This window comes from Dysidea avara, chromosome 10 (assembly GCF_963678975.1).
Source record: "Dysidea avara chromosome 10, odDysAvar1.4, whole genome shotgun sequence".
In the NCBI taxonomy this organism is placed as follows: Eukaryota; Metazoa; Porifera; class Demospongiae; order Dictyoceratida; family Dysideidae; genus Dysidea; species Dysidea avara.
This window is the reverse complement of record NC_089281.1, coordinates 16,969,895-16,997,767: the sequence shown is the minus strand read 5'-3', so window position 1 is coordinate 16,997,767 and position 27,873 is coordinate 16,969,895. Positions and strand designations below refer to the sequence as shown.

General features: G+C 36.7%; 3 protein-coding genes and 4 long non-coding RNA genes across 7 annotated transcripts; 2 read left to right on the top strand and 5 right to left on the bottom strand.

Moving 5' to 3' along the window:
- Positions 1 to 115: 115 nt before the first annotated feature.
- On the bottom strand, positions 116 to 1,344 carry LOC136268478 (histone-lysine N-methyltransferase SETD7-like). Its single transcript, XM_066063832.1, has one exon. The coding sequence runs from the start codon at positions 1,319 to 1,321 to the stop codon at positions 182 to 184; it is 1,140 nt and encodes a 379-aa protein (XP_065919904.1). The 5' UTR covers positions 1,322 to 1,344; the 3' UTR covers positions 116 to 181.
- A 10,717-nt stretch (positions 1,345 to 12,061) lies between these two features.
- Positions 12,062 to 12,638, bottom strand: LOC136268447 (uncharacterized). The gene is made up of 3 exons (XR_010707010.1): positions 12,555 to 12,638; positions 12,264 to 12,499; positions 12,062 to 12,200 (listed from the first exon to the last, which is right to left on the bottom strand). It is a non-coding gene; the product is annotated as an uncharacterized lncRNA (long non-coding RNA).
- Positions 12,639 to 12,878: 240 nt separating this feature from the next.
- On the bottom strand, positions 12,879 to 13,692 carry LOC136268637 (uncharacterized). The gene is made up of 2 exons (XR_010707076.1): positions 13,322 to 13,692; positions 12,879 to 13,262 (listed from the first exon to the last, which is right to left on the bottom strand). It is a non-coding gene; the product is annotated as an uncharacterized lncRNA (long non-coding RNA).
- A 2,303-nt stretch (positions 13,693 to 15,995) lies between these two features.
- LOC136268914 (uncharacterized) lies at positions 15,996 to 16,609 on the bottom strand. The gene is made up of 2 exons (XR_010707144.1): positions 16,349 to 16,609; positions 15,996 to 16,278 (listed from the first exon to the last, which is right to left on the bottom strand). It is a non-coding gene; the product is annotated as an uncharacterized lncRNA (long non-coding RNA).
- Positions 16,610 to 16,816: 207 nt separating this feature from the next.
- On the top strand, positions 16,817 to 17,690 carry LOC136268483 (uncharacterized). Its single transcript, XM_066063839.1, has 2 exons — positions 16,817 to 17,320; positions 17,372 to 17,690. Exons 1-2 carry the CDS (start codon positions 16,854 to 16,856, stop codon positions 17,574 to 17,576), a joined length of 672 nt encoding a protein of 223 aa, XP_065919911.1. The 5' UTR covers positions 16,817 to 16,853; the 3' UTR covers positions 17,577 to 17,690.
- Positions 17,691 to 19,782: 2,092 nt separating this feature from the next.
- On the bottom strand, positions 19,783 to 20,679 carry LOC136268632 (uncharacterized). The gene is made up of 2 exons (XM_066064021.1): positions 20,136 to 20,679; positions 19,783 to 20,084 (listed from the first exon to the last, which is right to left on the bottom strand). The coding sequence occupies exons 1-2, from the start codon at positions 20,666 to 20,668 to the stop codon at positions 19,880 to 19,882; spliced, it is 738 nt and encodes a 245-aa protein (XP_065920093.1). The 5' UTR covers positions 20,669 to 20,679; the 3' UTR covers positions 19,783 to 19,879.
- A 2,406-nt stretch (positions 20,680 to 23,085) lies between these two features.
- Positions 23,086 to 23,682, top strand: LOC136268870 (uncharacterized). Its single transcript, XR_010707141.1, has 2 exons — positions 23,086 to 23,333; positions 23,404 to 23,682. It is a non-coding gene; the product is annotated as an uncharacterized lncRNA (long non-coding RNA).
- The last annotated feature ends 4,191 nt before the right edge of the window (positions 23,683 to 27,873 follow it).

The window sequence follows — 27,873 nt, the reverse complement described above, 5'->3', positions numbered from 1 at the left end:
ATCTAGTGCTAACATGATAGTATCTGGTAGTGCTGTAGTGAAGAGTGATGATCCCAAAACTGCAACTCAGAACTGTCATTGAATCCTGGATACCAAAAATGGCTGAATGAACATGTTTCGTGTTAACTTTTGAAATATATTTACAAAACTGTACATGCATTATTTTTTACAAATTTTGCATTTATTGTGAATTCTTAGTAGAGTTTTTGAAATCTTTTAAATACCACTCGGGCATATCTGCAGTATTGTCATCAGGTTTGTAGTGGTTGTAGTCATAGCAACAAGTCAATTCCTCACCACAGTTGACCTCACAGAGAGTTCTAACACACTTTATTTCTCCAAATCTTGGGTGTACAAATATGTCATACTGACAGTTAGGATGAAATGAGTGGTTTGCCTTGTGTCCCAGTGAAGCAGTATAGTCAGCCAAGTCTGAAAATGTCTTAGGCACATCAAGAACACATGTGTCATCTAGCGATATAGTGTTACCATCGAGCTCCCAGCTTCTGTTATCTACCTCCTTATGTGAGAGCCGTGTACCGTTATAAAATGATATGACTTGTCCCTCTTCCAAGTTAGTTCTAGCAAACAGACCTTCACCTGCACCAGGTATTGTTGACTCATCAACACACACATGTGCTTGCTCGTAAGGGTCTGACAGAAGTGGTTGGCTAGCAATGGTGTCGTGACTTGATGGATCATATGTATAGGTCCCCTTGTAATCAGCAAGCAGATGATATGGAGGTGGTTCTTTACTATCAATAGTAAATTTGGAGTCTAGTTTTGCTGCCTTAGCAGATACCATTACTCCGTCATCAAAATGTCCCACTAAAGCATGAATGTGATCAGGATAGATGTAAAAAATGGAATGGCCACTAAATGCACCACTATCATCTACATTTCCAGCAAGAATAGCATTGTACTCATCATAGGCCATGCAGTATCCAACGCGCGTGTCATTTTTATACTGGCCTTTGAAAATGACGTTTCCGGCTGCACTGCATTCCGTGGACTCTCCGTATAGTTCTCCATCGTGGTACTGGCTTATTATTTGCGAGCCATCATCGCGTGTATACAGGCCTACTCCTTCCAAAGAATCATCTTTGAAATTTCCCGACAAGGAGCTCCCGTCGCGGAAGTAGAAGCAGCCCTTGCCATGTTTCGCGCCTGCACAAAAGTGACCTTCAAACCTGTCGCCTCTCTTGGGCCACTGCTGAGTCCCTCGACCATGAGGCTGACCAGAACTGTCTCTCTTACCGAAGTACAATGGCTCCTCTTCATCTCCACTCTCTGAAGAGTCGTCTGATAAAACCTCGGACATCTTCAATCTTCATGAATTTTTGATTGTGGGTTTGTGATTAATTGCAACAGGGTGTGACTGTTCAATTAGAATGTCTATCATAGAGTTAGGTCATCTACTACATTTTTATCATGAAAACCTTATGAAGAGTAGGGCAGTGCAGCTTGGGTCCATTAATTTACATGTTCCATCATGTGATGCAACTATATACCACCAGTCAGTGGGGAGCACTGATTGGGACACTCCAAGAAAATTCATTGTTTCCCATTTCATTAATCTCAAAAAATATGTGCGTTCATTATTCATTATAGCTATTGCCACTAATTTTTAAATCCATGAGCCAGCCTCTAAGAGCTAAACTAAGGCCGACCCAGCATGAAATACAGTAAAAGCTCCATGGGTGACTCTCAGTAAAGTTATTGCTAGAATAGTTCCTGTGTACAACTCAGTGCTACAAATTCACGTGATAAATAAAATAATGAATGAAATGTTCAGTTTACAGCGTAATGAATAAAACCATGCGGAAGAAAATTTGCGTGCAGGCAGGAAATGGGAAACAATGAATTTTCTTGGAGTGGCCTTATCCAACTTTCCCTCATATAATTATGTGCATGCATGTCATTTACCATATTAAAAGTTTGGCGTAGCTTTTGTTTTAATGGTTGCAAATTAATGTCAAGCCTGGCCTACTTTAACTGAAGACAATGAATTGTTAGACACTGATAATAGGCAATAAGCATGTAATTAATTAAGTATAGCTATGTACAGTGACACCATAGATAGTATATTCTACAGGTACGTAGAATATACTATCTATCAGTATGGTGACACTGAATTGGTAGCTCCTGAGGGATTCCAGAAGCTGGTCAAGCAAGATTAATTAAGGTACCCTAATAGAGCAGTCAACATAATTATTATTCTTATTAGTACCTTACGGTGTCCAGCACTGCAACAGTCCAGCATTTATTAATATGATAAGCACTCAAACTTCAGAGGGTCTAACTTTCAAAACTATTTCTGTGTGGGGAGCAAACAGGTCTCAAAACCCCTAGATTTGCATACTTTGTACTTTTCACACTAATAAGGTACTGCCTTTTTTTCTACATAATGTTAGCTATAATGTAGCTAGGTCTTTATAGTCTGGATTTAAAATCAGTCACTGGGGCTGCCCATGAGTGATGTTGACTGCACATGGAGAGGCATGGCAAAAGTGTACATGAGTGTGTCTGTGTCTGTGTGTGAGGCAGCATAGCCAAGTGGCTAGAGCATTGGCCTGGTAATCAAAAGCTTCCAAGTTGGATGCTTGGTGCTGTTGTTGTTGTTTCCTTGAGCAAGAAACTTTACTCACATTGTTTCAGCCTACCCAGCTGTTTAAATGGTTAACTGGGATGAACTGTCCATGTCTCACACAACTGGTAAAGGTCCGTGGTGGGACTTCAGGTGTGCCCACACTGACATGCTAGTCCTGCCCAAAAGGATTTGTCTGTGCTGACTCGTAACACCTGAATGTAGCTACCAGTGACTGTGCTAGTATGGTAGCTAAAGGCTTTGCTCTGCTCTTTTTGCTTCATGTGTGTGTGCATACATACTTACATTTCTCACAGAACCAAAGTAACAATGATATATATCAAATTCAACGATATAATAGAAATGTCTATGTATGCTGACATACACATAATACATGTACTCTTTGTTATCAAACTAGCTGTTGTTTTGTTATTATTCAATTATGCAAAATATTGCATAGATATATATACTACTATATTGCAACAGTTATAACCTCTACAGTTCAATATAATTAAACTAAATATACCAACTATCTGTGCATGTTTGTTGAAAATGTTTCTTCACCATTCACGGTCTGCTAGGACATGGAGTAGATGAAGAACAGTGGCATCCTAAGGGCACCCTGAATCGTTGCTCTCCAATGTATGTTGTCAAGTTAGTCCTCACACATCCCTTTGTGAAATTTTGAAAACTGGTGACAGTACTCAAGCAACACTCAAAGTTTTCACTTATTTCTGGTTCTGCAAGGACATCACTGTGATCAACCGGAATGTACCTGAATGAGAATTAAGTTGCATGACAATAATATGTATACACAAGCACATATACCTGTATACCGATCGACAGGGGCCTTCACAGTAAGACACATTAAATACAAAACATAGTGCATCAGGCTCAAGTGTTTTCACTGTGGTGTAGTTGAGTTTGCAACTGCACTCATCAGTGTCATTGCAAAGTGCATTGGTTTGTTCCAATGCTATCTCATCTTGTAAGAGCTCAATATCTGACTTCTGCTCCATTCTTACCAGATCAGCATACAGTTCCTCTTCCAAAACTTCAATATCATCTTCACTCAATGTTTCAATTTCAATACTATTGCTTGTACGGTAGGCATAAAGGTGGCCTACAGTGATAACCACAGAAAACAGTGCTAGCCACTTCATAGCTGTGAATAGTAAAACTGTAGCTATCTACCACAATTATCTCAGCATTTTTATAAGCTGTGGGAAACTGTTTGTTTACTGGAGATCATTTTCATGTCATTTAATGCATTGTTCTATAATTACCCAAGCCATACAGTGCCAGACATCCATAATTTATATAATATTACAATTTCAGTATTAACCAAGGATGTCTAGATTCACATTACATTTATAAAAAATATATATAATAGTTATTAGCTCACTGGATTATCCGAACGAGTTACTGTTGGCACAGACAATTATATGAAGTGGTCACAGTGACAATTAAGAGATACACATATTCACATCAATGCTAGTTTCATTATTAGTCACTATCCCACTAGGAAGAGTATAAAACAGGAAGTCAGAAACAACACAGTATACCATAATTATGCCACCCTGACCCATCCACCACATTAAGGTCTATATCACATTTCTTTTCGACTACATAGGTAATCTACAGCAAACAATCACTGGAGCTTAATTTGGGATGGGTGGGCCACCAAGGTAATGGAGGTTTAATGGCACCTATCATTGTCATCCCACCCCACCCCCAGGTAGGGTGGGGGAATACAAGGGATTTGACAAAGTCTAGTGTCAAATTCCCCAGTACTGGGGCTAAGAAGCTTGCCAAAACCCCACTATGTCCCCACCTCAAGAGAAGCCTACCTTACTTCTTTCTCCTTTCTCTCCTTCTGCACCTATCAATGTCAAGCCCCACCCCCACCCCCGGGGTCCCCATACACCTACTGGAGATTTGACATCTACATTTGCCCCACCCTGGGGCTTTTGACAGCAGACAGTTTGCTGGTTGGTTACAGAACTGTTGTACCAAAATCTGTGGTCCCAAGGACGTAAACATATGCAGACAGTACAATATATAAAATTCCTGAGACCAGAACCCAAATTAAGAATTTTGTGCTGAGGGTTACTATGTATAGTACACAAATGGTTAACATAGGTGACCAAAGGAATACTAAATAAGTAACCATCGACCACACCATTTACACCTTTACACTACTATGATAACATGCTGCATCTTAAACTTACAGGCACTTGAGTCTTGTGCAGGTGTGTGCGCGTGCACACACACACACCAGAACACATCGCTAGTCATACTGACTACTGATATATTTAGTATTCTGTAAATTAAAGGTATACTCCCTACAGTCATTTATTATGATGCATATAGTATGCACTGTAAAGTATCATACTAAGTGACCATAGGGAGCATACCATTAGTACCATGTGATGCCTTAATCATATAATTAGTAAAATGTGTTGATTATCCAAAATCCAGTCACATATGCCTTGCTACTAAGAAAAATCAGGGAGCCTGGGGCATGCAGTAAGAACAAATGGGGCCCCCAACCTAATTTGTTTGTGCAGTATTTAAAATTTCTATGAGGGCCATCCCTTAGGATCTGTGGAAAACCTCAGCACAACTAGTCCCCTACAATCAACTCACCAAGTAGAGAGTTCAGCCACAAACAAGATGCCCTGTAGAGATATCAGCTACAATCAATCGTAGAGAGTACAATTACAAACAAGTTACCCTGTACAGTGTTCAGCCATGTAAAAGTCACCCTGTAGCTACACATAACACCCTGTACAATTCACCCTAATAGCTACATGTTATTCAGTTTCAAGACACACACACATATACAGATCAGATGTTTACAAAAACAGTATACATAGTCTTTCTCTTGTTTGATGATTACTGTAGTAAAGAAAGAAAACAAATTAAAAGAAAGCCTCAAAGCCAGCTTTGGGGATTGCAATTACAAAAAGAAGTGAGTGATATCCATACCAAAACAGCCAAGCTGTGAAATCAAACTTATTGGCATTACCATCATTACAGCCACTTCTTGGCCATAACCTTTGATTTTATAATAAAAGATCAATGTAAGATTGTAAAGCACAGTTGGATTACCATTGATTCTTGGCTGCATCAAGTCTTTTTGTTACCATACAGTTACTTTTACTTTCACAGACGCACTTTTTTTTGTACAACCAAGCTGTTTTTGCATGGAGCTCTAAAAACTTACACTATAGGTGGTAAGTATAGTGGTATCCCTATAGGCTTTGTTGTCTCCTGTAACCACCTTACCCTGCATGTGGTTAAACCAATGAAAATAAAAACAAATAAAAATAATAAAATTATGTATTTATTTATACTAATAAAGTACAAAGAGTAGAAAAGGGTATAGCTATAGGACATGTTTGGTTGGTACAATTGTGTAGAGTATATGTACAGCAGTAATGGTACGTGCATCTGTTACTGTCATATCAAAAATGTTCTCTGAAAATGATCCCATATGAATGGAACTTAATTTGTGGAAAAGTTGAGGGCAAAGAGTTCCAGAGACTTGGTATAGTCTATAAGAATAAACATGTCTACTGGAGTTCATTGAAAATAATCATTTAAGCTTATTTGGTTGATGACAATCTTGTGGAGAAAGAGGATCTTATCCAAACATCAGTTGAAAAGGGCTGTATTAATGAATTTAATGTGGAACATGATAAAGTTGAAATATACAGGCAAGAAAGTTTTGTTGTATATTATCTGCATGATAACATAGCAGGAAATTGGTGTACAGCCTAAGAGTTGCTTAATTTTTGTGTTTACCAACCAAGAAACTTCAGGTGTAAAATCATATACATTCTTTTCCCTATTAATCTTCATCACACCATAGTATATTGGTAGCTGAAGAAGAGTTGAATGTTCTATTAGAGTATTGGTTGCTCCGATAGTAAATTCAAACTGTTGACAAGTTTTACAAATCTCAAATAAAGTCCCCTAACCCACCTTCAGGAAGATAATGTGTAGCTATATTTTGGGTTGAAAATATTAAAATCTATATGATTTTCCCCCTTTCTTGAGCCCATTTTTGCTTCACCTTATTGTTAGCTAGGTGTATTGACTTTAAAGTCCTGGGTTTCTGTCTATTAGGTTGGGTTAGGTAATTCAAAGGCTGCAGCACAAGTTTCTGACAGATCTTCAGTGCTGAATATGATAGTAAGTACTTAGAGAAAATCTAAATGTGTCACTTGACTAGACATTGGGTGGCCTGCAGTTAGCATCCTGGAGTTTTTCCTTCTTTGGCCCATTTTCATTTCACCTTATTGTTAGCTAAGTGTAGTTGTCTTTAATGTCTCAAGTATCTGTATAGTGGGTTAGGTAATTCAAAGGCTGCAGCATGCAGACCTTCAGTGCTGATCACCGTAAAACTTTAGTAATAATAATAAAATCATGCCATTACAATTTTAAAGAGTAAGGCAGCAACTTTGAACTGTTTATGCTTCACAAGAAGTATAAACAACTTCAAAGGACATGCATGTTCGAATAATGGAATAGCACAGAGCCATGTTTATGCTTCCTTTAAAGTTGTTTATACTTCTTGACAACACTATTTTCTTTTTTTACTAACTATACAGTACTAATTCACAGCTGCTATAATGTAAGTGTTTACATTGATATTATGTGTATCAAGTGCCATAGAACTGTTGTTTTATGGCTAAACTTGTTCTACCAACTAATAGCTACATAGTGTAGTCTGTGTTTAGCCGGTGCCACTGGGGCATGGAGGTAAAGAAGAACAGTAAGAGGCACTCTGAATCACTGTGTTCCATAGTATATTGGCCTCAAACATTCCTCACGAAAAGTGTACCAATTTGTGATAGTACTCAAGCAGCACTCATAGCTTTTACTTGATGCTGGTTATGTGTTAGTATCATTCTGAACATGTGAATACTAGGGAATATATGTAAATCATTCAGGGGGTTTCTGAGGTTTCCAGAAACTGATCAAGTATATTTAGGCAATCAGAATAGATATCCATATTTTGTAATGGTATCAAAAGTTTAGACCGAAATACTCTAATAGAGCAGTCAAATACTCTATCTCAGATTGTTAAATACCTGAAATTTTTGCTGCTAAGCAGCCTATTCCTAACTATATATTTAAAATGCAGATTAAAGTGCAAATTGCATGCCCTCAAACTTCTTAGATTTAAGTGTGCAAGTAACAGAAAATTTGGAAATCTGTCACCAATATTCCTGGAGTCACCCTTAGCACAATGCTTGTCCAGTTACACCTATGTAATACTGATTGGCCTGGTCCTTCACAATACTGCACCCCAAATATGATGCACGTAAAAATGATAACGTATCTTGCACCATGCTCAAGTGTCATTATAGTCACAGTTTTGAATTTGTAGTTACACTCCTCAGGATTAGTATAAAGTGCATTGGTTTGTACGATGACCACATACATAGAACAATGCTTCATAGCTATGAACTGTAGCTACCTACCTATGTACTACTATAACAATTTATATACTGTGGAAGATTGCTTGTTTAGATATCTGTTACTAAAGTCACACCAAAGCTGTACAGTTCCAGATGACTGCATATGTATATGATTCCAGTCACATCATTTCACAGTAAAAACTTTAGATACCAGGGTTAGCATTACATCTAAATTGAATTGTCAACTTACATATTCAATATTGTAATGGCCAAGCTTAAACATAGATCTGTATGTCAAAGAGGAGTTGAGAAGCCTTATACATATTTAATTTTGGGACATGATAAAGTTAAAATACAGGACAGAATGCAACATAATTATTGGAGTTTAGTATTTCATGTATGATGAATAGTAGGAGATTGATGTACAGACTAAGAGTTGCTGAGTTTTCATGTTTACCAACCAAGTAACTTCAGTATACATGCACTATATTCATCACACCAGCTACATAATAAATGTCCTATCAGACTATTGACTGCTCCAGTAAGATGGTATCAGCATATTTAGATTCAAATGATAACAAGTTTTGTAAGCCTAATTAAAGTTTCCCTAGACCCACCTTTAGGAAGATAATATTATGTGCATGTATTCATTTCTGCGTGACTTATCACAAGTCTCTCAGTACACTTGTGCTCTAGGTTTTTAATGTATGAATATAAAAGCTCATACATACCATTTTCTAAGCAAGCACAATTTTCACATACACTATATATACAGCTATCTGCATGAACACACACACACACACACATGTGCACTTGGTCACGTATCGTATATATTTAAGTGTGTATTGCAAGGGCGGATTTAGGGGGAGTGCTTGGGGTGCTGAAGCACCCCCTCCAAAATTTTACCATGTGCACTCTAGAAAGCTTCTAGAAGTTGCAGTATAGATGCAATTGTATGTTATACGTATGCATGGGCAATGAAAAGATGGAAATAGAAGGGAAAATGGCTAATCTTTACTTAGAATTACTAAGAGGGGTTCAAATTATATTTTTAGTGTGAGACTTAACCTAAAAGCTGCTAAAAATTGACATACTCTAATAGAACAATCAACTACTCTAATAGAACATCCATCATAATGTGTTTTCAAGAAGATGCCAGTGTGTTTTCTTGACCTGTGCACTGCTATCTTACCATTGCTCCAAACATCCTGCCATATACTAATCACTTTCTGAGAACAACTTTTGTCAAATACTTTAATAATATTATAGTGGGTATTTTCAGTTGTTGCTACATTGATGCTTGGGTTAACGTGCTTAAGTAAAACAGTTAATTTCTTAGCATGTATACAGTTAACAAGGCTGTAGTATCTGAGAACTGTTTGTTTTTGCTTTATCAGTACCAAAGTTCCATGCTGCATTTATCTGAATCTAGCATCGATTGAAGCTAATAAAATTTTAATGTCATACAGGGTTTGCACTCCCAAACCCCTTGAAGCTCAACTTTATAAGCTCAAATGATACCACAGCATTTATGCTGTCACGTTATAAGGGGGTTAGTTGTGGCCAAAAACTAGTTGTATATGTAAGTGACTTTCGACTCTGGTTGTAAAAAATTAATATGGTGATGGGGCAATATAGTTGAAAAAGTCAGATTGAAATAGTAACAGAACAGTCTGTGGCTATATATACTACAATGTTGAAGTTATTTTTGTGTGCATTTTAAATCTCTACAGTGACCTTACAATCCAATCCTGTGTATGTCTTTGACAATCTGCTATTGTGTATTGTCTTATAATCCAATAGCATTTAAAGGCAGTGTTTATTCGGACTCACCCCCTACAATTGTGAGTGACTACTACACTATACTTAAGTTAAGCTTGTTTTAAAATGACACTAAACTTATCAAAAATGCTCTCAGATTCAATCCCAGTATGTAAAATTTTCCCAGGTTAAAAATTGCAAACACAACCTTAAAGTGCTCTCAGATTCTATATCAGATCAATAAAAATCTCCTAGTATACAACTAATAAAAGTTCATGTACATAGTGATAACTATTCGTCCAGTATAGACAAAATAACATGTTTAGCTCTCAAAATTGTTCTTAAATTCAATCTCAGAACATGTAATTTTGTACAAATTTCTGCTTGGCATGCACAACCAGCACAAATACCCCCAGATGTAATATCAGAAAGCCTGATTAAAAAAAATTCTTGTTTTGCTATAACCCTGAAAATGCCGGCCTATAAGTATTTAATTTCAAACACCCCAAGTTTTAAATTATTTCTTAGAAGACATCCATCCATGCAGATCTTGTAATCTTTGTGGTATCATACATTATAATGATGGTCAATACTGATCTCACACAAATTGTAAAGATTCAACACTTGATATGCAGTGCATTATTAATTGAATAAAATACATGCATTTGCATATGGTTGTCCTAAGCATTACATCATTATGTCATCACTACTATACACTCATGCCGGCATCAACCGACCTTACGAGATGGCTTCGCCCAATCACAAAAATCTAAAGTAACACTCATAACACACTAAATGACTAACCAGTTTGGCAACTATTTCAAATGTTTTTTTTTTATATAGTGAACTTCAATAACTACAACAGACTTTCACCTGGTCACTCCCTAATTCCTGATTCTCAGAGAAATCCTAGAGCAAACACTGTTTAAAGGTGTAGTTCTGTTTTTCTAAAATTGCTGTACCCCCACAATCTTTCAGTACTATAGAGAATTTGGTTAAAATAGCTTTCAGATTCAATCTTGTGATAGCTATATTCCAAAAATTTCCAGAGAAAGCATCACTCCAGACCCCCTAGCTGGAAAATTCTACGTATGCTTACTCTACACATTGTATGGTGAGTGTATACTTGCCTCTCAAACCCTCTCTTCATTGTTACTGTTTGGATGTCATTTGAGCCATGAGACTGTAAAGCACACTAGCTATACCTTAAGCCAAGCAATACACTAAATTTAGCAATCTTGTATATTGATGAATGTACTATATAAATTTTATTAATTCATGACTTGATGTAATCAATTAGCAAAAAGCCAAACTCTAAAATTGCTAAATTTAATGTACCACTAAATTAAGGTATTTCAAACACAAGATTAATGATCATGTATAGCTACATCCTTCTCCTTCCTGTTCTTTATGTAAAGAATATATATTTTAGTTACTGGCTGTGCCCTTATTTATATGACAGCTAGTATTACAACTGTTCTGGAATAATAGTGTCATTTTATCATTATTACACTTAGGTGACTCACAATGCTTTACAAGCGTTGTGAATCACTTAAACAAAATGACATTATTTTTCAGTCAAAAATATTGCCAAATATTAATACTGAATTAGCTAAATTTGCAAGAAATTTTTGTGGGGGCATGCCTCCAGATCCCCTTGTCGCTTTTCTTAGTCAACCAACCATTATGTTAGCACCCCTCCTTCTGAAATTCTAGATCCGCCCCTGTATTGTTGGCATAAAATTTTTGTTCAGGCCCGGGGCAAATACAACCAAGTACAATCACCAACGGGAATGGGGCATGTACAAACAGTGCCAACACAGTGTGTGCAGATTATATAGAAAAGATGCATAGGAAATGATACATATGCATATGTACACAGCAGTTTAACTGGCATCACAATACTAAAACACAACTGACACAAAACCAAGTTAAGTTAGCTATATTGAAAGTTTATATTGTAGGTGTGACGTCTCTGAAGATGACGCAGCAGTGAAGTGAGGCTATGCAGAACAAGGGACATGGTGATGGCACAATTAGCAAATGATCCCAATCAAGCCAATATGGCATAACAGACTCTACTGTAACTAGAGGCCACTGGTGATGTGCCAGCATATCGCAGCAGTGTGTCATTGGCACAGTGATCAGTCTATAATATTATGCATACAGCCATGCACAACATACAGGAGATAGTTACACATTGTTCCTCTAACCCTAATGAGTTTTGTAATAACTTAAGTAACTTTTATGATCACACTTGTGCGTTATAATCTTTTGATTGCTGCACAGTAATAAATATAATAAATATAATTGCTGTATATGCATCCCTGAGCGCAGCAGTACATCTTCTTGTTTACTGATTATACAGCCGGACTCACAGTAGAGTAGTAGTTAAGTCAGGTGGAAAACAATTCCTGCCGCTAGCAAGCCAGATGAAGGATGAAGATGTATAATACAACTACAAGTATTACATTACTCATTACCTTGTTGTTCACGAGTGCATCAGCTGGTATCCCAGCTGGAGCGCCGCGTATCCTGCATACAAAATACACAGTTACAAACATTTAAATTACTTGTAATCTTGTTGTTTACGAGTAAAGTGGCCTCTGGCTCTCCTGCAATCACTCCGCGGATGTTTAATATGGCCTCTGGCTCTCCTGCAATCACTCCGCGGATGTTTAATAATCTTCTCCTTCGATCGCGCTGGTGCTGGGCGTTACTATATATATATAGAATTACACGTACGGTCAAGTCATCAGCACGAACAGGCGTACTTGTTATACGATTGTGCCTTCATTCACAGGCGAATCTATCCTCGCTTAGTTCATGTCTTGTAGTTTTCTCAAACATTCATTTATTTAGCATATTTATCTATAGGCCCGGGGGCCGGGAAAGTACCGCAACAGTACAATCACTAATGGGGCCGCATGTACAAACAGTGCATGGCCAACACAGTGTGTGAAGATCATGTAGAAAAGATGCACAGGAAATGATACATATGCATACGTACACAGTCAAGGGAGGCATCAGAAAACCGGACACAATCAAGTACTCAGTAAAACACAACTGACACAAAACCAAGTTAAGTTAGCTATATATTGAAAGTTTATATTATATGAAGTTATATAATAAAAGTACATATTAAGTATCATGTAGAACTGTTGCATAATATGTTTTATAACATTGTCTTCTCAGTACAATGTTTAACTAGCTAAACTTGTTCTACTAACTATAGCTAATAGCTAAGTAATAGTCAGTGTTTCTTCAAAATTCAGCGTCTCCGCCTACTGGGACATGGAGTTGAGGAAGAACAGTGGCAACCAAGTGGCACCCTGAATTGCTGTGTTCCATAGTATGTTGACTTATCAGGCCTCAGACATGCCTTATCAAAAGTGGACCAAGTTGTGGTGGTACTCAAGCAGCACTCATAACTTTCACTTAATGTTGGTTGTGCATTAGCGCTATCCTGAACTGGTGTATACCTATACAAGAAATGTATATAAATTATCTCAATACTTAGCAAATGCTTTTCCAATTATACCTATGTACTGATTGGCATGGTCCTTCACAGTACGGCACTTCAAATGTGAAGCATGTTGCACCATTTTCAATTGTCGTAACAGTTTCAGTTTTGAGTTGGCAACTACACTCCTCAGGATTAGTGCAATGTGCATTGGTTTGTTCCAGTGCTGTCTCATCTTGCAAATCATTATTGACACCCACCGGTGATGACTCCTGCTCCATTCTCAGCAGTTGGGCAAATAATGCCTCCTCCATAGCTTTAACATCATTCTCATTACTCTTTGGGTAGGCATGAAGTTGACCTACAGTGATGACCACAGAAAAGAGTGCTAGCCACTTCATAGCTGTTCAAACTGTAGTTAGCTATGTACCGGCTACGTACCTACTATAACAATTTATATACTGTGGAAGACTGTTTGTTTATCAAAGATCATATTTATTCTGTCATTCAATTCACTATAATAATTTTATTTCAAAGTCATGCAATACCAGATGATCACATATATGATTTCAATCATAACATTTCTGAGTAACAATTAGATGCCAGGGTTAGCATTACATATAACAATTTAATTATCAACTTACATATCCAATACCGACTGTAAGCCAAGATTGTATGTATTATTGTAGGCACAGAAGAGCCGTACCATGTAATACTGGCCCTTACATACAAGATTGTAGCACACAAGAGACTGTAGATTGAGCTTATGTTACGCCAGTTGGGCATGGCATGATCAATCAGTGACTGCATGCTAACTGTATCATCACCAATTAGTTACAGTAAAGGAACCAAAATAGTAGCCATAGTACTATAATAGTATGTTAAGTAAGTAGTTGTTTCAGACATTTGGTATAATAGCCTTAGATTATTTGCCTCATATACTGAAACCACATATAGCTCATTACTTCCATAATATGGTGACAATGATACATATGTAACTGTGTGGTTTTCTTGAGACAGCTAGTGCATACATAGCTATACATATAAGTGCCTTAGCACTTGCTAACTCAATAATCTACCTCCTGCAAGTGTATAGTTTATTGCTATATAAAACACAACCACACTTTAGAAAGTTGCGTGTACTTTCATGACCCTTGTATAAATAAAGCAGCTATAATGTTTATTTAATTTCTTTACGGATGCACAGATTTGCATGGATAATGGCACACAAAAGTCAGATGGTAGCCAGAATATACCTTACCTATACAATGTCCTGTCATCTGATTACATGGTTTAGATGTGAATAAGTAATGGATTTTTGGTAGAAGTATGTATGCATAATCTATACCGACTGGTATAGATATGTACTGCATTGGTGAAATTTCCAGGAGGTGACATCTTTACAACTCTAACTTTAGTATAGGAAACAGCTGTATAGTATGTAGAAACGAAGACATATAGAAGTCACTGCAGCAGTTAATTTCATGAACACATACTATATGTGCATATGTAATATATGTAGGTTTAGAACAGACTCAGGGGCAGATCCAGCCCCCCCCCCCCCCACCTTCAGAATATTTTTATAGTGTTGCTCATTGATTATAGCTAGGCACCTTAGACATAATTCAAAACAATTTTATGCAGTTTATGAATGACTATCTGTAATATAATAAATGTGTCTGTAGCAAATTGTTACCCATATCGACATAGCACAAGGGGAACTAGGTGGGATAGAGTACCCTCTACATTTAGAAATTGAGATACCTTAATAGAACAGTTGTTTACTCTAGTAAAACAGTCAAGAATGACATAATTATAAAACACTGTTTGTCGTTTTAAACAACTAAAACACCTGTTCTAAATTGAGTTAATGACTCTATCCACACCCTAGTGACTATAGAAATTCTCTGGAGATGCAGCTGCAAGCACACCAAATTCCAGGATTATCTATATGCTTAATTTTTTTGTGATGCTTGTGCAGGAACCTTGTGCTAATTAGCACCAAAATCATTCTCAAAAAGTCAATTTTTAAAAATTTCTTTATAGCTACTACAGCTCAGTAACATTCATGCTTTCAGCATTGAATTTTCATAAGCATTTACAAATTTTAGTCAAAATTATCTAACAATTTCAAAATTTCATTAGGGAGCAATTTAAACTAAGTTCGCATGGTTTTTAACTCAGCATCTTCCAGTGTTTGAACTATCAACAAATTTCAGCCAAAATTGCCACTAAATTCAATCCCAGAACATTAAATATCCTTAAGGAGCAACTTAGGCCTTTACACTAATTCTGGTTTTTAACTCAGTATCTTCCAGTGTTTGAACTATCAACAAATTTCAGTCAAAATTGTTACCAAACTTGAAGCAAGGGAAGCATCATAATTATAGTGACTTTGTCCTCTATATTAGATCATATTTTTTGATTTATTGTAAAATTAATGTTTTTTGCTTGTGTTGTTGTAGTTGTTCTCTACTGTAAGTGTAGCTATGTTTAATTGTATATTGTTTTTGTATATTGTGGATTGTAAACATGTATGTATTTATACCTCTGGCAGGGAAGAATGGCTATTGCCAACTGTTTGGAGTTTAACTTATAAATCAAAATCATAAATCTCAGAACGTTAAATTTTCAAAATTTCATGTTCATGTCTACCTTAATGTTCACCCCAGCTGGGATTACAGTTATTGAAAACTTTCTGAACCTGAAACTCCCTCTGAAAGTTTCTAAATCCGCCACTGTATATAGCAACTGATGATAAATGACTTTTCTTTTTATATTCAACTTCAAAGTTGATATCAACTACAACATACAGCTATGTGAAAAATAATACAGTCAACTACAGTATTATATTGTTCTGCAATCAAATGTTTTTGTTCTATACTGGTTAGTAAGCTCCTAACAGTTTTCATCACATTCACAGGATTGGATGTCAGTGTATCTGACACTAATGGTTTGGCTGATCCCATTAGCAGGACAGGTCACTGTCACACCATGAGCTACATTAGTATTTGAGTTAAGTGGTCTGCAACATCCTGCAATTAGAACAATAAAAATATTTCAGCTCACAAAACAAATACATTTATACAATGCATACATACATACCACGTTTAACACCACCAGTATCATAGTGTGTTCTGTGAGAAGATTTACACTTGACATTAGCACAATAACCGATTGGAGTGGAGAGAACTGCAGTAGCTGGTTGATTACACCAGTTAACATTGACTTTAACCGCAGTGGTCTGTTGTCTGATGCAGTTCTGTGCAACAACAATGTGCACAAGCAGCAACATCACAGCCAATGCCACAAAGAGATTCTTCATACTGAATGTTCCAACCAGAGATTTGCACCAACTACTTGCAGAAATTTGTAAGTTTCTGAAAGTTATAAATTGATGTTTTTATACACGAAGTTATGTAATTTGAACGGTTGTGGTTTGGTTTACTGCTGTAACAAAGTTGACATGATCAACTAGCCATTAGAAGTACATAAACATGAGGTCAAATAACAATTAAAACGATCTTCAGTAAACAAGAATTTATTCCTCATATAAAACATGGTGCAGAACTCTATGAACATTATAGTTTGCTGTGCCAAACACTGAGTGATGAAGTGGTTAGTATTAGTCTCTCTGATATTAATCATAAGCCAAATCCAAGCCTACCCTCAAAAGGATGATTTTGTCAATGATGAAGTTGAAGTGGAGCACAAGAGTGATACTCAACTAGCAGAAGAGAAACTCTTTGCATATGCTCAAATATTGAAAGGAATGATGAAGCCTTCATCTGTGAGAGCTCATTTGGGCACAGCCCCCTCTCCACATGGTTTCCTATCCTCACATGAAGATATTGAGCACATGGAAGGAGAAAACTTGGAAGTTGATGGAATTCAACAGATGGCAGATGAAATAGCTGATCATCAGACAAATGCATTGTGCATTGACCCTGATCAATGCAACTGTAAACTCAAGTACCAAGTTGATACAAAACAGGAGACAACCAATGGAGTGGTAACAGCAGACTGTTGGCTAATTAATATACCATACTGTGAAGGACCATGTCATGGAGTGTTTAAGTATGTAATGGTACTATACAATGTAACAGTAATCATTTATTTTTGATGCAGGTATCTGCATGTTGCAGACACAGTTGGTGCAGCTCCGATCTCAGATGAAAGCTATGAGTGTTGCCTGAGTACTACCACTACTTGGAGCTCCATACCTGCAATATGCACTAGAAGGAGTGATGGTGGTATCTTCTCCAGAAGCTTTAACGAAAGAGTCCCCCAAGGATGCAAGTGTTCCTCATCCACTCCATGCCCTGCATCTTAATAAGAAGATAAATTAATGGAGAACTTAGCTAGTCAGTTATGTAGTTGCATATATGAACTGCAAGTAGAGTTGTACATTGTATGGTTGAATTATACTTTAGTGTTGTTCAAATAAGCCACTGCAAAATTATTTCTGGTTTTGATGCTCTATTTAAAAGCAGCTTTAGTGCCTCCAATTTCCTGTACATGTACATGTAGTGCTTTGTTCTAGTTTACAGAACCTCGGGTTAGTTAATAGAAGTTCTTGTACGGCACTTTTTCAAAATCATACATCAAATCACCATCAAGTAATAAGTTGATCAGCAGGCCACATGGCAGCCAACACCATGGCAAACCACACCACATAATTATTATACGTAACATGAAACAATGGTCCACACCACTCAATAATCTTTTCCTCTTAACAATGATTTGTCAGGATTGGTTTTGTACGAAACCCAAGTCAGAATAAAAGAGTGCAGCTTTCATAAAAGCTGGTATAAAAAGATGGTAGCCAAGAAATTATTGCAATGAAGTTAATTTAATAATGACAGGATGGCATAGCAAGCTTTTCATGGCTACAACCTTTGTTTGTAAACTCTGGCTTTTTAAAGGTTCCACCTGTTTTACAGCTATAGGCTATTTTGCATTGATAGCTATCATGTTTTTTCACATTCACAAGCCCAGATTCAGTAATTTTCACTCATGAATATTTTTTCTTTTAAACTATCCAAGATGCACTAGTGGGATAGCATTTAATAAAAAGATAAAATATTTAGCTAATCTGGAGCAAAATTACTCTAACAGAATGATGTTTCTGTACTCTAATACAATCATAGAAATTAAGGACGCTGAGTAATTTGTAGCAGCAGTAGTTCAAAGCTTGGGAAGCCAGAATCTGGAATTCTCTCTGTATACAAACTATATGTGCTGTCGTTGAAAGCAAGTAAATGATCTACTGGCTGATAGTGAAACCCCTTTTGTCATTGTTAATATGAAAATTTTATTTAATCATGTATTGACTCCAATTTCAACTCTGTGGGATGACATTGATAAATATGTCTGAAGTTTGGAAGCTATACAGTACAACTGAAATGGACAGTGTATATAATTCATTATTGGTATAAAAATGGATTTTTGTCACAACAGCATTCCATACCGTCAAGAGTATATAATGGGGATAATATCATTATATACTCTTGATACTGCGTACATGTCTAATTTCATGTACTTTCCCCTATGGCTTTAAAAGGTGAATTATTGATCAAAGTATGGTCCTTTTAACTTGGGTTTAACTGTGAATTATATGGTTTACCATAAAACATTATATCAAACTATTACATATAGGAGCCAGAGGAAATGTTAAAAGTTATATTCATCTCTCGTAAGAACACATTTAGTCTACACATGTGTTGTTTGGAAGCTTTATCTAAGATATCAGAGCACTGGAAGCTGTTCAAAGAAGAGGTACTATAGATTGGTACCTAATCTTGCACATCTGACTTATTCTGATAGACTGAAGTCCTTAAATTTGCCCTCATTGTATCACAGAAGATTGAGGAAGTACATGATTATGACACATGAACTGAAGTTGCTGAAATCTCATGTCAAATCAAATGTGAAGAGATATAGTTTTGCAGTAAGAGTGAAATGATTGAAATTCTTTACCATTTGACATATATGGCCACAAACACCAATTATTTTAAAACTTTGCTGGATGTACATATGTGCGGTATTATAAGCTATGCTTTTTTAGAACTACTAATAATAAATATTGTATGTACATGTCATACAGATAGATTAATTGTGGCTGCTTTATTTCATAATTACAATGCATTTATCTAGCAATCCTTATACAGATTAGTTACACAACTAGCTTTGATCCTTCCACCCATAGCTACATAGTTGTGTGATGTGTATGCAGAGCCAACAAGCATACATTGCTGTTATACCTATACATATGTACAAAGGCACATATGTTTTTCTGACTCATGTAACTGCAACTATAGTCAATCGCAGTTGGATGAGCCAGAAATGTATGCTATTTGTACATATGCATAGCAGCAATGTATATGCATGCTGTTGCAGTGATCACCTTAATTATACACTTGTTGTATGTATGCATGTATGCATGCGTGTGCATCTGCGTGTGTGCGTGTGTGTGTGTGTGTGTGCGTGCGTGCGTGCGTGCAACCTTATTCAAAGTTTTACTGAACATTGCACAGTAATAATTGGACCATTGTTAATACAATGTGCAATTCTACTTGCAGTTCATACAGCTACATAACTGACTAGCTAAGTTCTCTGTTAATTTGCTCCATCTTGTTAAGATGCAGGACATGGAGTGGACGAGGAACACTTGCATCCTTGGGGGACTCTTTCGTTAAAGCTTCTGGAGAAGATACCACCATCACTCCTTCTAGTGCATATTGCAGGTATGGAGCTCCAAGTAGTGGTAGTACTCAGGCAACACTCATAGCTTTCATCTGAGATCGGAGCTGCACCAACTGTGTCTGCAACATGCAAATACCTGCATCAAAAATAAATGATTACTGTTACATTGTATAGTACCATTACATACTTAAACACTCCATAACATGGTCCTTCACAGTATGGTATATTAATTAGCCAGCAGTCTGCTGTTATCACACCATTGGTTGTCTCCTGTTTTGTATCAACTTGGTACTTGAGTTTACAGTTGCATTGATCAGGGTCAGTGCACAATGCATTTGTCTGATGATCAGCTATTTCATCTAGCATCTGTTGAACAACGTGTATTCCATCAATTTCAATGTTTTCTCCTTTCACATGTTCATGTGACTCAGAGGGTAGGGAACCAGTTGGAGACATGTTAGGGTGGGCCATACCTGGCTGTCTCATAGATGAGGATGGGGTATTTGGGAATTGCGACTGTGCTGATTCAGAATTTTGCGATTTCCCTGGAGGCCTTGTCATTCCTTTCAGTAGTTCAGTATATGCAAAAAGTTCTGCTTCCATTAGCTGAGCATCATTCTTGTCTGCAGCACCTTCACCATAAACTATATCATCTTTCTGAGGGTAGGCTTGGATTTTGCTTACAATGAATATCAGAGAGACTACTGCTAACCACTTCATTATTCAGTGTGTGGCACAATAAACTGTACTGTCTATAGTTCCACATCATATTTTATATGTAAGGAGAAAGGTCTTGTTTACTGAAGATCATTTTCCCTGATATATGACCTCAGCTATAGATTGTGTAAATTTAATTACTGCAGTCAAAGACCAGGTGTGTTTTACAAGTTACTCAATTTAATAGTGCAATTTCCACTGACTTCTGATTGATCATGTGTACAACACACACACACACACACACACACACACACACACACACACACACACACACACACACACACACACACACACGCACGCACACGCACGCACACGCACACACACACACACACATTACAAAGACTGAAAGCTCATCTGGGTATTGTTGCCATATGAGTTTTAAAATGCAGCTTCCATGGTATTCAACAGAATGTTTTAAAGGGAAAGTGAGGAAGAACTTAAGGTACTGACATAGGTTATTGTGTATATATGTACATAATAATTACTATTTCAGAATGCAGCTAATGCAATACATGTGATTTAACTTTATAGGAATAATTGATGTCCATAACTTCATGGCCTCCTTGTAGTTGTGGGTCCTTAGTGGGTAATTAATATTGTAAAAACTACAGTGAAGGAACTATTTTAATGTAGAGAAAAATTCTCTGAAAGAGCATTGCAGTATTTGTGGCAGTAGTGGATATAAAAGTTTTAGTTCCTTATGTGTTGTTTGCAATTCACCAAGGATGCCTTGTGTTTGTCATGATGGTGTATATACATATGTAGATAATAAGGGTGACTTCAGTTGCATGCATATTTTAAATCTAGAAGATCTGGGGGAGGGGGGGTGGGAGGGGACATGCTCTCCCAGGGAAAATTATGTATACTGATATTGAAATTGGTAACATTATCATCAAAAAATCTTTAAAGTTAACATTTTTTGAACATATGTTAGGAACTGATTGATATAGGCTGGCATAGTATCAGGTTCAGGCTAAAGAGTTAAGAGGTGGAGCTAAATTTGAAGCATATACATACACTATAAAACAGACATGAATGCTATTTTTGGGGTCTGGGACATCCCTCTGGAAATGTTTAGGTCTTAAACACTCTGAGATATGATTTTAGAGTGCTTGCATACAATGCACAGATAAACTATATAAGTAACTTTTAGAAGTACAAAATATGACTGTTCTATTAGGGAATTGATTGCTCTGTCAGAGTATTTCAATCATACCTTTGCAAATTAATTTTAGCTATTTGAATAAACCTCAGAAACTCCTCTGGATTCATTCCTGTTACAAAAGGGAATGCTATCTACAAGTGTTCTTTAATTGTAGCTTTAATTGTAGAGAGCGAAAGCCGCTAAATGTACTGATTCTTATACATATTCATGTGCTATATGCATACTCATTGGAGGTATATAACCAATTAAAAAAATTTTTTTTGTCAGTATATATAGCTAATATTTGATCCTAGCAGTATCTGTATAATTATATTTATGCATACAATGCAAACATACAATATAGCTATACGTAGCTTAACTACAGTTACACGAGTTTACACTTGCATTGTGCACAATGCATTTGCCTGATGATCAGTTATTCATCTAGCATCTGTTGAACAAAGTCTTTATTCCGTTAACTTCAAAGTTCTCTTCTTCCACATGTTAAAATTTTCATGTGAGAATAGGAAACCAGCTGAAGCCATGCTAAGGTGGGCCATACTATACCATGGATAGCTGGAGAATATGAATCAGCTGTATCACAAATGAGGATGGAGTCAGGGTACTGTGTATGTGCTATATAATTCAGGGTATTGTGGTTCAGGGTATTGAGTTTGAACTGCCATACTAGGGAGAGCTTTGCCAGGTAAAGCCATGCCAGGGGGAGCCATACCATCGATAGTTGGAGAACATACTGGCTGCAAAATCAGGGTATTTTGAATGTGCAGATTCAGGACATTGTGATTGGGTATTGCAATTCAGGATATTGCAATTGAACTGAAGGTCTCGTCATTCCTTTCAGTAGTTCAAAAGAGTTCTGCCTCCATGAGCTGGGCACCATTCTTGTCTGCTGCATCACCTTTGTAATTAATGAAACCATCGAATGCTTGGATTTGTCTTATGTCAAATATCAGTGCTAACCACTTCATTATTCAGTGTGTGGAATAAGTTCTTGTTTACTGAAATTCATTTTCCAGTGTTATTTTTGTTCACTTTCAGTGGTTAGTTGATTGTGCCAGTTTATAATGAGAAATAAGTTGTTTACCCAAGATCATTTTCACTGCTATTTGACCTCATATTTACAACTATAGCTCACTTACAATAGCTAGTAGATCATGCAAACTTGATAATCACTGCAGTAATTCTTACCACTTCGGTTCACATGACATAATTTAACATATAAAAGCTGTTAACTTACAGCTCAGCAACATTTCTGCAGCAAATCGCTGGTTGGAACATTCAGTATGAAGAATCTCTTTGTGACATTGGCTGTGATGTTGCTACTTGTGCACATTGTTGTTGCACAGAACTGCATCAGACAACAGGCCACTGCGGTTAAAGTCAATGTTAACTGGTGTAATCAACCAGCTACTGCAGTTCTCTCCACTCCAATCGGTTATTGTGCTAATGTCAAGTGTAAATCTTCTCACAGAACACACTATGATACTGGTGGTGTTAAACGTGGTATGTATGTATGCATTGTATAAATGTATTTGTTTTGTGAGCTGAAATATTTTTATTGTTCTAATTGCAGGATGTTGCAGACCACTTAACTCAAATACTAATGTAGCTCATGGTGTGACAGTGACCTGTCCTGCTAATGGGATCAGCCAAACCATTAGTGTCAGATACACTGACATCCAATCCTGTGAATGTGATGAAAACTGTTAGGAGCTGACTGTAAACAGTATAGAGCAAGAGCAGGACAATTATACCACTGTAGTAGTAGACTGTATGAGTTGTCACATATTAGTATGTTTGTTATACGCATATCAACATTTAAGCTGAATAAAAAACCAAATGTATCAGTCAACCTATGTGCACACAGTCTGTTAGTTAGATGCCATTACCTCAGTTGCCATGTATTAGGCTCAGTATACAGCATATATAAATAAATGTGTGTATGTGAGACTGATCTTGTTTATAAGTCAATTAAGTAATTAATTAATTCAATAGTGTAACTCCCAGCTCTAATTGATCAAGTGCAGAATTTCTGTCAAAAATACCTTCATATGCTATTGATTATTTGATTTGCAACTAGCTTGTTGCTGATAATATCCCAGGGAGCTCCAGCTCCAGTAAAACACTGTACAATAAATACATTAAGCTACAAGTACATGATAGCTATGCATATTGCATAAAATAATAAGTAAGTCTGCCTTGCATAACAAACTCAACATCGTAAATATATATTTTGCATACATATTATGCATAGATGTATGTACGTATATGATTCAAACTCTCTCTCTCTCTCTCTCACGTATGCATGCACGCACGCACACAATACACACGTGCACACACACACACACACACACACACACACACACACACACACACACACACACACACACACACACACACACACACACACACACACACACACACACACACAAAGCAAAGCCTTCAGCTAACTGCCATGCTAGCATGGTCACGTCTACCCAGTGGACCACCAGTGCATGTGCTACTCCACATCATACACTCATGCACACACACACAAAGTAGCATATGATTAACAATCATAGTTGTCATACCACAGTACAAATAAACGGATACATGCTATTTATTCTGAGCAAGTTTGTTTCTCTCATAATGCACTGGATAGAATTGTTAGCTCTTGTCTATACAACAGAACTTAATATAACTTCTATCTCAAAAAATAGAAATTGAAAAAAAGAAATATCAACATAGAGCTATTAAAGAATTTCAACATCAAGATTCAGATGTCTTGTCACAGTCTCTAATGGGCTATAGTATAGAATTAACATCATAAGACCTATATACAGTGTATAATTAAAATGAACAATAAACTGAAGTCTGAAAGAGTGCTACAGTAACTCTTTAGACGATGAATTGTGTGTTTGGATTTTATTAGGGATGCTTGTGTGTTTGTCATGATTCATGGAAATGGTGTTATATAAACACCCTGTAATATGAACGGCAAGAAGATAACCAAGTCACCCTATAGTCCCTGTAATTTAATGTAGCATCCATGCATGTGTAATTTCTAAATCAGTTTTAACGTATTAGAGTATCTTGAGTGGGCCTCACACAACTGGCCTACATGATATTTTCAAGGAGTGTGGTCTCTTGATTCTTCCTTTTCGTCATGCTATCGTACCAGTAAGAGGCATGGGCAATATTATCAACTGCAATAAGTTCAGCTACATCATTAAGAGGAAGTGCCATGGTATTATTTGGGTGCTTACTGCACAACTTGAAGGTGACCAAGGACCTCCAATTATATACAGATAGTATTGGTCTACATCAGTCCTGTGTGTTCAGGAGTGTACATCTATTAGAATAGGTCATATCTATAATCCATCATCTGAATCAGCAACACTGATCATGATCTGATTTTAACTCCACCCACATTGTATTGAAATAACTTTCTGCTTGTGATTTCACATCACAGTTTTAGAAATTAGAGGATGCCACTATTTGGTAGAAATGACTAACTATAGTGTGGAATTTAGTACTGCCAGAAAAATTGATTATAATAATTGGTCCCTATAATAGTTTTAAAAATCAATTTCAGAAGATGTATAAGTTATTAATTGCCATCTTGCAAGTGGTGCTGAGAATTTTTGTTGTTTAGATTGTGTATGTGTTGTGTGAGCATAACACACTGTACATAGGGTATACACATGTGCATATGATAGGCCAGCTACAGCAGGAACATAAATATGTCAACAATGACCAAGGCTATAGTATGTTCATGTTGAGCTGAATCCTCAAAAACATCTAATAACTCATGGATGCAATTACACACAATCTTGAAATTTGGCTCATTTGTAGTACTGCTTGACCCACTAAAAATATGTCAAAATCTTTTTGTTCAAATGTTTGACATAATATTTACGGCCAATCAAATTTTCACAGTACATTCCTATGGGGAAGCCATATAAGTACAGTGTCCATTATGGCCCTTTCCCGAACTTTTAATGAAGCCAAACCATATACATATCTGTTGTTGACATCTTTGCTGTTAGCAATAATCATCTGGTTGGCTGAAATGTTAACTCTTAAGAAAAAATCCACATTTAATTTTTAGCTGTTTTTCAGGATTCAGCTCAATGTGAACATACTATAGGAATTTGTAAAAAGGCTATATAGGCCTGTCAATACAGAATCAATTAGTTAATTGTGAACCAAATTGTGTTACGTATGTACATTTCATACATTCATATCATTTACTACCAAGAAATTACCACAAATATTGTAACGCAACCACACTTCTTAAGTAAAGAGTGAACTTCAAGATAATAGATAAAGTGACATTATGGTACATATACACTTGTTTACATAAACAAGTTGTTTTATCATGGTTATACGTATGTCAGCTACAAAACTAACTCTGTGTGTGGTCTCCACTTCAACCTCATACAGTTTTATTATAAGTTAAGAGCATAAAAAATGATTAGTGACAAATAACTTAAGGGGCAAGTACAGACCCTCCTTCAATCTGCTGAAAATACAGTGTGAAAAACCTGGGCAATTGGAAACAGTGGAAATGGAAATAGTCAAATCGTCATATAAATGTACCCTAGAATAAAACCCTTGTTTAGTGGCCACCTCTTAAAGACCACCTTCTTATAAAGACCACATCTGTACAAAAACCACATTGTAATTAGATCTCAAAGATGGCTAAGGCATACTGACCACCTCATGGTCACCTTTTTTATAAAGATCACCTCTTTACAAAGACCACCTCTTCCCATTGCAACAATAGCTAGGTCCCAAACATCCTATATATGTCATGACCACTTTATCAAAACAGCTAAACGACTAGGGTCTTAAGGTCATCATCTCCTATGAGACCTCATTTTTTGTTGATACAGTAGGTTGTAGTGTACTAGCTACATTTCACTTACATGGAATATATTTTTGTATAACACATTCTGATACTATAGTATTATTTATGTTGGTACAAACTAAGCGATGATGGTATGACTTGAGTGAAGTGTGGACAAAGAGATGACATTGATATGAGTCATGAAATACATGTTTGGAGCTTACCAAATATTACCATGTAAAGAGGTGGTCTTTATCAAAGGCGACCACGAAGTGGTCCTTAGCCATCTTTGAGATCTAATTACAATGTGGTCTTTGTACAGAGGTGGTCTTTAAGAGGTGGCCACTAAACAAGAGTTTTAGTACATTTATATGACGATTTGACCATTTCTGTTTTCCATTTCCACTGTTTCCAATTGCCCAAAAAACCTTGAGTAAATTTCAAGAGTTGAATACCAATTTACCCAGTAACAGACTAGGCACTATGGGAGGGCATAGGGCAGACATGTGCAAACAGGCCTGTTTGGAATGCGCTAATGAAGCATTGCACCACCTCTCCACAATCATATCATGGGATAGCAGTTTCACACAACAATGAGTTGTAGCACTTGCCATTCAACAACCTATATTGGTACCTTGTGGTTACAGTGATTTGGGTATTCAGCAAGTCACCCTGTGGTTGCCCACCTATTTTAAACTTATCTTCTTTGTTTAACAACCAACCTGGCATCCCAGGATGGAGGGGTGCAGTGATATTGCTTGAAGAATAACCGTAACGTTGATGGGCATAGCCATATATTGCATCTCTCTCAAGTGCAGCCGATCAAATGCAGAGATCACAGCGACACCCTAGCCTCTTCATTTGAGGGATTTTGCATGGCCCAGTGAAGTCCTGGGCAATTTTTTCCCCAAATTAGCCTATAAGCTAAAGAGTTAGTGTTTTCTGGCTTGCCTGAGATGTTAAGTTTAATTTTTAGTAGCAAATAATAGATACAGAAAGAGTATAGGAATTTCATCATCAGTTTTTTATGAGTAGTGTGTCTTGTCTTTTTGTGTGTATTCAAATGTAGCTGGTGTCAGACTTAGCATTGCTCCTTTGGGTTTTGCACCATATAATCTCTTACTCAAAGTGTCTTTAAATTAAATGGTTACTAAACAAGTGTATTAGGGAAGGTAATCATCTGAGCTTCCATACATGAACAAACATTTTTGT